The following is a 13,129-nucleotide window of genomic DNA, read 5'->3' as shown; positions in this document are numbered from 1 at the left end:
TTTACATGGACAGAAGAAGCCGAGAACGCTTTCCAAGAGTTAAAAAAGAAATTCACGTCCGCTCCTGTATTACGACACCCGCGCCCAGAGCTTCCCTACATAGTGGAAACAGATGCATCCAGTTCAGCTATGGGAGCAGTGCTCTCCCAAAAGGATCCCGAAACTAACCAGCTGCACCCAGTGGCGTTTTGGTCAAGAAAGTTTTCGGCTCACGAATTAAATTATGCTATAACCGACAAGGAACTGTTGGCCATCAAGTCCGCCTTCAAGGCTTGGCGGCACTATCTGCTGGGCGCCAGGCATACCATTGCGGTCATCACTGATCACCGCAACTTACGATACCTAAAGGTAGCCAAGGCCCAATCTTCACGCCAACTCTGTTGGGCATTGTTCTTCGCCGAGTTTGATTTTGTAATAACCTATCGACCAGGTTGTAAAAATGGAAAAGCTGACGCCCTGTCCCGAATAGGAATGGGAGAAACAGAAAGAGCTTTAGAACCTGTACCCATAATTACAAGGAAAGGCCCAGAGTATTCTGTCACCAACAATCTACCTTATTACCAAGGCCGGCTATTTTTGCCACTAGAGGAACTACAGAAACGTGTCATTTCTCATTACCACGACACCTTGATGGAAGGACATCCTGGCATTGCTAAAACTGAAACCAAAATCAAAAAACAGTTTCGGTGGCCCACCTGGCGAAAAGATGTCAAGTTGTTTGTCATGTCTTGTGGCATTTGCGCTCAAAATAAAGGGGAAAAGAAAAAACCCGCTGGATTATTACAACCGTTAGACATACCACCTACTCCTTGGCATACCTTGTCATTAGACTTTATCACGGATTTACCCCCGTGCAAAGGTTATAACACCATTCTAGTTATTGTAGATCTTTTTTCTAAAATGGCCCATTTCATTCCTTTAAAAGGAATACCTTCAGCTTCAATCCTGGCCAAGGAGTTCCTTGAAAATGTTGTCCGTCTACATGGTTTTCCTTCCGTGTTAATTTCAGACCGGGGAAGTCAATTTATTTCACATTTTTGGAGGAAGTGCTGCCAGCTGGCACAAATTGATGTTAGGCTTTCAACCAGCCACCATCCCCAGACCGACGGTCAAACTGAGAGAACCAACCAGACTCTTGAACAATACCTACGTTGTATGCTACATCAATCTGAGGAGGATTGGAAAGACATTCTTTGGATCGCCGAGTATGCATACAATAATTCTGTACACTCAGGAACTAAACAAAGCCCTTTTTTTACCATATATGGTCACCATCCTCGAACCTCAGACTTAGATTCTCCCCAGCATTTAGAGATGCCTGCGGTGGACCATCTTCATGCTGTTATCACACAAGCCTTTAAAGAAGCGACTGCACATTTACAAAAGGCTAAGGATAAATACAAGAAGGATGCTGATCAACACAGGAGTAAATACCAAGTAGGGGACCAAGTATGGTTAGCCACCAAGTACTTACCACTCAAGGGAACACGGACATTTAACCCCAGGTACTTGGGACCTTATTCTATTAAGGCTATTATTAACCCAGTGGCCGTCAAGTTGGACCTGCCTGGTCATATGCGTGTTCATCCTGTTTTTCACGTGTCTCTTTTGAAGCCTGTGCAACCAGGAACTAGACTAACCACCCCACCTGAACCTATCCTCATAGAGGGGGAACCCGAATTCGAAGTCAAGCCTGGCCTCTGAACTTTTTGCTGACAAGTAGACTTTGACTTTCCTGCCTTGCTGAGTGCTTCTAAAGTATTGTGTTGTGTGCTAAGTCTAATTTCTGCCTTTTCCCTCCCCTTTTTCTTAACTTATTGGAGTGCCATCTTTAACTCTTCTTGAGAGAAGTCTGGCTGCTCAGCCACAGCTACCAGGTAAATCTGGGTGGTACAGACTGCTACCAATTGGGTTTACTGCCAACACCTGTAGTGTTAAGCCTTTTGCAGTGGTCCCAAAGGGAACTGCGCAGGTTTCTGCCTAAAAATTGGCATTTGGGTGCTGCCAGTCTAGCCATTTCTTACTGCGGCATTGTATATTTTTCTGGGCATCTGTGATAAAATTATATGATAAAAGTCATTTATAATGCACCTGTACACAAGTGTTTCTATGCGCGACAAGACAAGGGAGGGAAGATAGAGGGAGGACAAGACAAACAATCTCACTAGGCATTGTGTCATTGTGAGAATGAGAGGTGCAAGAGAAAAGGGAGGGGGGAAGAGCAAGGGAGAGGGGAGAGGAAAACAGGGCTGCAATGCTCTGAGTAAGTGCAGCCAGGGCAGAGCGGCTATTGGTAGTGCAAGGCAAACAAGGTGCTGCAGGGTTACAGTTACAGCCCCTAAGTGCATGGTAAGCACGGAGACAGTGCAAGGGTGACCAATCAAGAAAGAGCCTGGACTTAGAGAGACTCTGAGGGGATCCAAGCAACTGGTCGATAGAGCGGACAGGTAGGTCAGCAGGGGAGGGAGTGAGAGAAAGCAGAGGAGAAAAGGAAAGTTATGAGCTGCATCCGAAACTTCAAATGGTCTGGCTCAAGTTTGAGAGGGGCAGGGAGGCCATTCCAGAGGGAGGCACCAGCAGAGGAGAGAGGTCTACCCCCCACTCTCTGCCTGGAGAAGCGTCGAACCCTTAGAGAGTTGGAGGTAGCTGAGCGAAGGGCTCGTAAGTAAGGTATTTTGGAAGAGAGCGTTGGATGTAGTGCGGGCCCAACCCCAGAAAGCCTTGTGGACAATGCATAGGGTCTTGAACTTGATCCTTGCAACCACCGGGAGCCAGTGGAGAGATTTCAGGGCTGGAGATATATGATCCCTAGGCTTGAGGCCAAGGATAAGACTTGCAGTCCTGTTCTGGATTAGTTGCAGATGACGGAGAGTAGAGGAAGGCAGAATGGGAAAGATGCTGTTGCAGTAGTCCAGCCTAGAGAGAACCGGGACTCTGTAGACAGTGAGCATCTGGTGGAAAGTGAGAAAGAGAAGAGTCCCTATGAGGAGGAGCAGCTGGTAGTGGAACTTCTTGGTGACATCCGAGATGTGAGGGGAGAAAGAGAGAGTGGCATAGAAGATGACACCAAGGTTTTTTGCATCGCAGGAAGGTGAAGGAAGAGGGCCCAAAGCGGACGGCCAGAGCGAGAGAGGGAAAGCTGGTGTCAGGGTCCCAATGAGAAGGATCTCCGTCGTACTGGCATTAAGGCAGGCATTGTTGGAGGTGCACCAATCCTGAATCGTGGATACAGTCAGGAATGAGCAAGAGTGGAGAGGAGGCTGAGGCGAGCCTGAAGGAAAGATGAGCCATCCCCATAACACAGAAAGTTAGAGGAGAAGGTAGAGATCAGGTGGGCAAAGGGCCAAGTAGAGGTTGAAAAACCAGGGTGAGAGTATAGAGCCCTGGGTAACTCCACAGGTAGAGAGAGGTGGCAGAGAGATTGGGACCAGGCTGGACATAGGAGGAGAGGGGGCGGTCCAAGAGGAAGGAGGTCAGTCACTCCAGGGCCTGATCCGTGATGCCCAGGTTCTCAAGGAGTCGATTGATCAGGATGGTGTTGTTAACTGTGTCGAAAGCAGAGGAAAGAAGGAGGGTGAGGACAGAAGGAATGCTGGAATCAAGGTTAGAGAGCAGATCTTCATGCGTGTTCAGAAGAGCAGTTTCCATGCCTGTGGCAGCTCTGAAGCCAGACTGATGGTCATGGAGACAACCAACAGATTCAGTGTGGAGAGTAAGCTGGGAGATGGCAAGCTTTTCCAAGTGTTTGCCCAAGAAAGGGGTGATGGAGATTGGGTAATAGTTTGCCAGGCAGGTAGGATCAGCAGATGGCTTCTTGAGGAGTGGGTGCACAAGGGAGTGCTTAAGTGGAGAGGGGAACGACCGAGTGGCTAAAGAGTGATTACAAACATCAGCCAAGGCTGGAGCGAGGGTGTCAATATGGTCCTTGATGGATCTGGAGGAGCAGGGGAGTACCTGTTTGGACGACACTTTCATAGATCAGACTTGTCTAGAAACCTCATCAGGTGTTGTCAGAGAGAAAGATGAAAAATGAGGGGGAGAGGTAGAGATGGCCAAAGGGGGCTCAGAGAGGAGGAGGGAGAGGAAGAGGAGATAGAGGACAGGATGTCCTGAGATTTAGCGGAGAAGTGAGAGGCCAGAGCCGTACATAGGGCCTTTGAGGGAACAGGAGAGGTAGAGACCGCAAAAGGATTGACCAGTTCCTTGCAGATTTTAAAGAGTTTGGTAGAGGCCGCGGGGACGCAGGCTTGAATGTGTGCTCTCTTCTTGATGAGTGTTATTGCTTTGACTGGCATTTTGGTGCAACCAGTCTAGCTATGTCTAAATGTGGCCTGGCATGCTTTACTGTAATGTCATGTGTCTACACTGGTCTACATTGTGCAGCCAGTGGGACATGTTTTCATTGTGCCATGGCATTTTTAATAGCAAAGCATTAATGTTCCTGTGCACTGTTGGTGACTTGCATGTATTGGATTGGTGTTACCCTACAAAACAATTGCAAACACTGTGGCTTTATAGCCAATTTTTCTCAGAAAGTGTGCTGTATATTGCATTAAAATACATATTTATATCTTTCTCCTAGTGCAGTGTGCGGCATACCCCTTCAGCAGCACGTTTGTGTATATTGTGCACGCGTGACAATCTAGGCCGGCCCAGAGTGTGGCGCGACCCGTGATTTGTTGCCGAGTTGGGGGGCCCCCTCAGCATGGCTCGCAGGGGGGCCCCCACAGTTTGTGTTACACCACTGATGGGGGGTTACTAAAAAGGGTACATCTAGGGACTGTGTGCAAGGCAGAGAGGCCTCCAAACTTTAAAGACGGTGATGAGTCAGGAGGACTGGGGCAATGAAGATTACCATCCGTAATCCAGGCACTTAAAGTGTTTGCTCCTGGGCAAATGCTTTCATCTCCCTATGCCTTACCTGCCAATATTGAGAGTCCCCAGAAGTGAATCAGTTTGCAGTCTACGCCATAAGAACACATGGCAGTCATAGTTTACTAAACTATAATGCGGCAGTGACAAAACCAACAATTATGTATTATGGATAATGTAAATGTTTCTGTAGTACACATTTTTTTTGTTGGTGTCTACATTGAATGATTTGATAATGTTGTTGCGGCGGTGAAGTGCAGAGATTGCATATGGGAGTTGCGCATTCTACCCTGTCCTTCTGAGCGCTATAGCGACTAGAAACTGCGCTTTTATGGGCATAGATAAAGTGCGTCAGGCACACCTGCTGTATCCATGCTTGGCTTCAACAACACCCCGGGGCCGGAAGCATCGCTGTAAAGTTGTCTAGAGTGTTTGAAACGATCACATGCGCACAGGTGCCATTGCTATAGCAACCAGTGCCCTGGACATGGACGCCCTCTCACGTGCAGTACCCGCTTTCTCCACTGCGGGAGGAAGGCACATTCCAATACACGCAGCGCCACATCCCAGACATGCCGGGCGCACTTATGCCAACGCTTCCGATTACACACTGAAGACTCTGAAATACTAAAAATCAGGTTATCTTTGAACGGTACACTCCTCGCACAACGAGTTCATTTCGCATACAGAGGGCTGCTGGCATCGCACCACCTGGATCTCAAGGTGGGTCACTTTTAAGCAGTGACTTTCTCTCTTTAACTGGTGGATGCGGCAGTCCCATTGCTCGTATAGCGCCATCATGTCACAAACTGGCGGCTTCTATGCGCTCAGTAAAGCTAGAGTCTGCTCGGCAAATGAAAAGTTAGTGGCACCGTTGCAGAGTGGCTGGCAAAGGCAAAGACACATACATAAGCGCACATCCAAAGCAGTTCTGGAACAGATACTTTCCGAGGGTCACTCGTGTCGTAACCAGCTGGTCAAGTGTAGCCAGCACTTACCCTGGGATGTAATGCGGGTCTGGGGTCATCAGCGCAGAGCTAATCTTGGGGGCAAACTCGGTTGCCATGTTGCCGGGTCTGGGGGTGCCCCCCCTTCTCTGGGTGCTTGCCGGGACAGGCGTCGCTCTCCCCGTGTCTCGCCCGCTCTCCTGTGCCGCTCCAGCCCCTCTGTGTTGTGCCCGGGCAGGGAGAGGTCTGTTGCTAGTGTACTCGGCGGCTCTCCGGGCGCTCTGTTTGCTCAGAGGTGAGGGCCGGCTCCAGGACGGAGGGGTGGAGTCTCTGCGCAGACGGAGCTGTCACAGGAACAAACCTGTGCTCTCTCAGCCAGGGGCCAGATTACAGAAACTTTGCACGGGTACAAGTGCAAAGTTCGGCATATTGAAAGCACCAGGGCAAAAATTGCCCTATTGCAAAAAAGATACATTTTCAATACGTTTTTGCACCATGGCAAAATTGGCACTAGTGGTAATACGGAATGGTTTAACACTAGGGCACACTTTTCCCTAATCCAAAAATGCATCAAAAATGTATCTTTTTAGCACGAGGGCAATTTAAACCCTAGTGCTGTTAACATGCCAAACTGCACTTGTCGAGGTGCAATGATTTTTTAATGTGTCCCAGTGTTTTTAAAAATAGGGCAAACTTTGCCCTAGTGCTAATACTGTGCAAACCTTGCACTTGCACTGGTGCAAACTTTCTGTAATCTGGCCCATAGGACACCACGTTATGGGCACAAGGCAGGTGCACACAGGATACACGCATGTCCCTGCTAAGAGGCATCGTTTTGAGTTAAGAAGAGGGTGGACTCTCTTTCTAACTCCGCCCTCTAAGTGCGGGCATATAGTCCCTTTATTGATATAAAGAAGAAACCAAATCACCCATCAGAACAACGTGCAACAATGAACACTGCACATGCGGGTCATTTCGCATCTGTACAAACAGCGCTGGCAACAGCACTGCACGCCTTTTTTAGTTCCGACTAGACAGAGCTTTGGCTCTCTCGCAGAGACATTGCACTTCTCTTTTAAAGGTACTCTGTTACAGTTAAGAGCATCGACTTTTTAATTGTGGCCATTAAACAATTTGCAGTTAATCTCATTAGATTGTTAACATTACTTACATACAATATACAAATGTATATAAAACCCAAGTAAAAAATATATAAGTGACACATTAATACTTTTTGATTGTTAAGCATAACAACAATTTGATTCCATAATCTATAATTAACATAATATAAAGACAAATATTTGCCAGACGCAATATAAGCCTGCGTCTGGAGGCAAAGTGACATACAGGTAGTTTGGGTAACTTCTTGCATGGTCGTCGGTCCGGGATGATCTGAACAGATGGGAAAAGTTGACACTCTCGTGGATGGCACGTCTAAACTGCATCAAACATGTTGGGGACCGACACCCAGGTACCCCAGAGGGACACTGGAAGTCCGCGGACTTGGAGGACCCAACACCCTCCCCCAGGATACACAGAGGACTTTGTCAATGACAACTTCAAACTGTTCTTTATTACAGACAAAACCAACATGGATTAGCACAGGAAGAGACAATAGCCTTACACATCTCACTCTTCCTCGGCTCGCAGGCTGGTTTTACTTCCAAATGTCACCAGCACTTCGTCACAACCTGCGCCCTTCTCCAGAAAACCTATCGGGCCAAGTGATTGGGTATTGAGTATTCTATTACCTATATAGGACATTATAGATGTTATTCTTTTTTTTATTGAAAAAAGACTTCAGTTTAATACATAAGCATTGTTTCATACATTCATTCATAAATCCATACATTCAGTCCACCACTCTCTAATTTAAGAAGACAGAAATTCCAATCATTCACTAAGTCTTTTACAATCATAACCAATAGGAAGCCCCGTTTCACTCAACTCATGGCCCAAAATTATTTCATTTAAATTCAATCGCTAAGACAGAATCTATAGTCGACCACTGCGCAGATAAGTTTTGTGTTGTTTCCTCCAACCACATAAGACACCACGCACCAATGTCATCATTTACAGGCGCAAAGTTCACAAGATATTTGGTTTGTTGATCACACGTGCCTACACATGGGATTAGTAAATGCTCAGAAGATTCAACGTCTAGTATGCAAAATCGGCAGAGATTATTCTCCAAAATTGATTACGGTGATATCGTGAAGGGCAATACAGCAGATATATCTTGCTGGACTATTCAGTTTGTTAGTGCAAGTACCCAGATGAAGTGCAGACTGAAAGCTATTTTGTTGTTCTAAATTCGTTATCCAGGCCAAGTTTCCCATTTTTTCTTAGCGATTTGTGGGCGATTCAACAAGTCTGTTATACTAATGTCTGCAGAGGACATAACATTCGATAAACAACTGTTCCATTCCTTTAGAAGACCAGGCTGCAGTTGATTATTTCCGCCAGTAAAGATCTGGTATGCTCGGTTTGGTGGAGATGATAGCATTTTGCGCAAGGCTGCAAGCGATTTCCACATAACCTTAGAATAAAAGGAGTTGAGTGCCAATTCATGCCTTACCACATAGGATCATAGGAATGTGTTGTGCTAAATTTAGCACTCAACGCCAAAAGCGCCCTTTAAGTTGTTGCCAAATACGAGCTTCGATGTTCCAGCCTGCTTCGGCACCAAAGTTAATCGAGGAAGCAACCGTTTGCAAATAAAATATCAAGACAGGTGCAATAGTACATTTTCCATGATCTCTAAGTATCTTTGCACCTTGTAGGGCAAACTGTGTCATCCGTTGTTGAAGAGCATGGCTCCATGGTTGTTCGCAGATTGAATTGTTGAATTGGATACCCAGATATCTTATCGCTCGAACCACACTAAGAGGTTGACTAGAGATCGACCATCTAAAGGCTTTATCTTTTTTATTGCCTGGGCCTCCAATAGTCAATATTTTTTATTTAGTTGTATTTTTTTCGAGGTCATTGATGGAGAGATACTCATATAGTTTAGTGAGTAACCGCTGCAGTCCAATCTGGGCACAGTCTATCAATACTAGATCATCTGCATAGGTTATGCACCTCACAGGAACTTTATTGATCTTTGGCGGAAAGCAATTAAATTGTTCAAGATGTTGTGGTAAGTCTGCCATGAATAATTTAAACAGCTCAGCGGCAAGAGGGCACTCTTGTTTTACCCCTTTCTCTGTAGTTATTTGGTCAGAAAGGTTGCCGTTGTTATTTAAACAAATGCGTACAGACGGGTTCGAATGAAGTGCGATGACTGGTTCTATGATGTTATCCGGGCACTTCCAGTCATATAATTCTGCCCAAAGCTAGCCACGATTAAGACTGTCAAAGGCTTGCTTCATATCAATGTCAGAAAGGAACAATTTTCTTTTAGCTTTCATTGCTTCCAATTTTAAGATGGTCAAGATCAACAAGTTTACCTCTACCCCTACTCCCTTGGTAAACTCCGTTTGACGTGAGTCACAAATCTGAGCCGACTCTGCCCAGATAGTCGACTTGCATCTGAGAAAAGATCTGAAAATCTTGCCAATAGTATCAAGAAGGGCAAATGGGCGACAGTTCGTCGGATCAAGACGATTGCCATTCTTGTAGATTGTTGGCAAAATTACGGGACATAGCCAGGACTCATGAATCCTTTTATTCTCTGCTATTCGAGTGAACAGCTTTTTTTAATAAAGATGGCCCTGATCGCAGCATGTTTCTTTAGCATTACATTTGTAATTGCATCAGGGCCGGCTGTGCGTGAGTTGGTTAATCCTCGGATTGCCATTTCAATGTCACTGAGCTCCATTTCCACAGCCCAAACAGTGGCATTAGGTGGAGCCAAAATGACAGGTTCATTTTCTGGCTTCTTATAAACTGTGCCAACGTTTCTTTCCCATACAGCACTTTCAAGTTCATTAATGATCTTAGATGAACCATTCATATGCCCAACATTCAGAATTTGCCAGATTGCTCTTGTATTTTTAGTAACCTACAATGCCATCATTATTTCCACCCTATTTTGGTAAATTATGATTGCATTTGATTTTGCCGATTGACGATATTGTCTTCTTGTGATTTTAACTGCCTCTATCACAGCTTCTTTAGACAGATTCTTTTTCAAAAGTCTTAGGTCCTTCCTCAAAGTTTTGTTCACATCATGGATGACTTTACTATATAGATAAATGAAAGTAACACCAATTTTAATATATGGCATGGAGGCCTTTTGTGTTATAAAAAAAGAGGAGTGGAATAAACTGGAACCAGTTTTTGGAAGAAAGTATTGAATTTACCCAACTGCACCCCTATACCCCTGATCCGATACAAAATGGGGTCACTCACTCTATATTGTCAATTGTTATGGAAAATGTGTTCCTTGTTACGCAAATGTATACTGAGCACTCAAATGCACAATGTGTTGAGCATAGCAGCCAAACATCTACTATCAAACTGCAACACACCATCAAAAACCTGATGTAAAATAACATACAATGCTATGACAGAAGCATCTATTGATTTGGAATTGTTATTGAACAACCCTGGGCGAGCAAAAATCAAACTCTACCAATTTGATTGGATTCAGAATGTGGAGAACTGTGCTCCATATAAGGACTTTGATAGATCATTGTTTGGGACAAAAAGGTATAGACAAATGGCTGAATATCTGATCAAATGTCCCTCACCACGCATTCGATGTGAGTACATGCGTTTTAGGCTTCATTTGTGGCATACGTGCGATGTATTGGTGCGAAGGAGAATAATTTCTAAAAAGTTAATACATTGCCGGTACTGTTTAAATGAATGTGAACCTGAAACATTGAAACATTTATTGGTGCAATGTCCTGCTTTAATTGCGATTCTCAAACAATTTTTTCAAAGAGTGTTTGATATTACAGCATACCTAAATGTACAGGAAACTTGGCAAATGGTTTTCTCATGCCCAAGAGTATCGGTAAAAGTAGCAATTGTTCACTTTTTAGAAATCACAGTGCCTGGCCACAGTCAAAGTAGGAAGGCTGAAGGTGAATAATGATGCTTTAAATTTGAACTTTAAGTGTCAATTTAATTGATAGTTTTATTGTAAATGAAATGAATTGTAATGAAATGAATTTTATGATTATATATATTAGAAAAGTTGTTATGCAACTAAACAAATAATAAAAAAATAAAAAATATATATAGATGCTTGTGAGGGTGCATCAAACTACATGTTCTTGTCGCAGAATGGGTAAATCCAATTAATAAAGGTTCATAATCAGTGCTTTGTGCATGGTCAAGCGTTGAAAACATCTTGTTTAACTGATGAATTTGTGTACGATTTAAACACAGGCGATTCCCACGAGCATTGCTGGAAACAATCCCATGATATTTCTGTGTAAATGGTATCATATCAAGTTGACAAGGCAATCGCAGCAGGCTTTGATCGCTATACTTCATGGATACGACTTGTAAGTCAACAACTTTATCAATAAGATTCTGAGAGGCCCATATATAGTCAAGTATTCAATGATTCGTGGTACGATGCCAAGTCGACTTTGGGGGAATATCCCCCTTCACATGTCCGTTCAACATTGAGCAGTTTCTGGTTATCACTGCGGATAGCCAGGTCTTTGCTATAGACAAAAGAGCGTTTTTTGAAATTCGCGTATTTACTCCCTTAACGATATTGTGTTCGAACCATGTCATATTTAAGTCTCGACAGCATATGATTGAAAGATTTTTATAGGCCATCGTTGCATGATCTATTAATTGTTTTGCTGTTGGTACAAAGTTCGTTGTATTAATCATAGCAGGATTCCAGTATCCATTTATAATACGTAGATGTTTACGTTGGATCTTAGCCAAATTGCTGGTGTAAATGATTGTGGCCTGTATGAATGGATTTGGGTTGACTGAGTCCAGAATAGTCCATGCTTGAGATTGTTTTATCATTGTTACCAAACCTGAAAAGGGTCGCCCGTAGCATTTTATTTTGCTGGATTACGCAGCGTGATGAAACCATCTCTCGAGGGTGCAATCCGCAACCACGTTTCTTGTAAGCAGATGACGAACATTTTCTCCAGGGAAATGCTAAAATCCTTAAATAAATGCATGAATCCACGAGTGTGCCAGGAAAGAATCTCACATGGACATTCTTATAATTGCCAGGAATCCTATGATGAAGTATATTGTTTTGCAGGAGCAACAGCCTTAGTAAGGGTCTTAGTTACATGGTGGAGTCCGTTTGCTATCTTACAGGAGCCATCCGCAGAGCATTTCTCAGAGAGGATATATTGTCTACATTAGTATTTTGAACAACCCAATCTGACTTAGCATTTGCAGAGTCTTGGGTTATTCTACTGGCCCTTGCATGTCAGGTGGTTAGCCTGTACCCTTCCCGTGACGTCTGTCTTCTACATTGTTGCAGAGTAATGGTCTCATCATAGGCTCCTGTCCCCCTTCCATCCGCTCCTGGATACTAAGCTGTGATAGGTCAGTGCTGTCGCCCCCAAGCCTGGGACTTGAACTAGCTCACAGCCCCCAGTGCACCTCTTCAAGGTGATGAGAATGGCTGTGAGTCTGCATTGTAACTTCTGTGTACCACCTTTAGCTCATTAGAATGTGCCTCAAACGTTGCAACAATTGTCACCCTCTGTGCTTGTTTTCAGCTGGGAGTGGCTCTCTTTCCCACCATTGATCGCTGTCCACTGTCTGCTTCGGCCGCGTCAAGTGTTCAGAGACCACGAATTCGAGCTGTGCAGCTCTGATTTATGAGGATTTATTAGTATTTTATGCAGCTGGCCCCTTTGACATCTGGGGTTTGGAATGTCATCCGTATCTCTTGACTTTGGCTGGGGGTCCTGTCTCACACGTCTTGCTCTCTGTCCAGCCTGAATCAGCTCAGCTCGTCTCTTGATCAGAGGCTTGAGGCCTGCTGTACATTTCCTAAACCTTATAACGCGGTTCCTACAGTGTCCATGCTATGCTAAATTTCCATATGTTCGTTACACTTGGCTCGGTCAGGTCCCATAGGTGCTCCTGCAGTTCCATAGAGTATTTGTGTGAAAGCATCTGAAAGCTCTGCTCACTATCTCTTGTCTTGCCGTTTCTACTTTGCTGCGTTTGGCTAATAGTAAAAATAAAGCAATGACATTATGTATATGTATCTGTCCGCTAACTATAGAACTACACTCTCGTGTTCTTCTTGCATTCAAGTGCGTTCTTGTGTCCCGAAGTGCGGATGGCACGTATGCTTCATTTCTAACGCTGCTAGGTTGTGGTGTCTCTAACGATGTCAGCACCATGGCTTCTTGGGG

The 13,129-nt window shown here is 44.6% G+C and overlaps 1 protein-coding gene across 1 annotated transcript in view; it reads right to left on the bottom strand.

Moving 5' to 3' along the window:
• CIMIP2B (ciliary microtubule inner protein 2B) overlaps positions 1 to 6,110 on the bottom strand; it is a 144,416-nt gene extending 138,306 nt beyond the window's left edge. The window contains exon 1 of the mRNA XM_069626789.1: positions 5,871 to 6,110. Coding sequence (XP_069482890.1) covers positions 5,871 to 5,938 — 68 coding nt within the window. The 5' untranslated portion in view covers positions 5,939 to 6,110. The remainder of the gene's footprint in view (positions 1 to 5,870) is intronic.
• Positions 6,111 to 13,129: the final 7,019 nt, after the last annotated feature.

This window comes from Ambystoma mexicanum, chromosome 6p, assembly GCF_040938575.1.
Source record: "Ambystoma mexicanum isolate Mex_15411 chromosome 6p, UKY_AmexF1_1, whole genome shotgun sequence".
Classification (NCBI taxonomy): Eukaryota; Metazoa; Chordata; class Amphibia; order Caudata; family Ambystomatidae; genus Ambystoma; species Ambystoma mexicanum.
The sequence above is the reverse complement of the archived record's forward strand: the minus strand, read 5'-3'. Positions and strand labels throughout refer to the sequence as shown.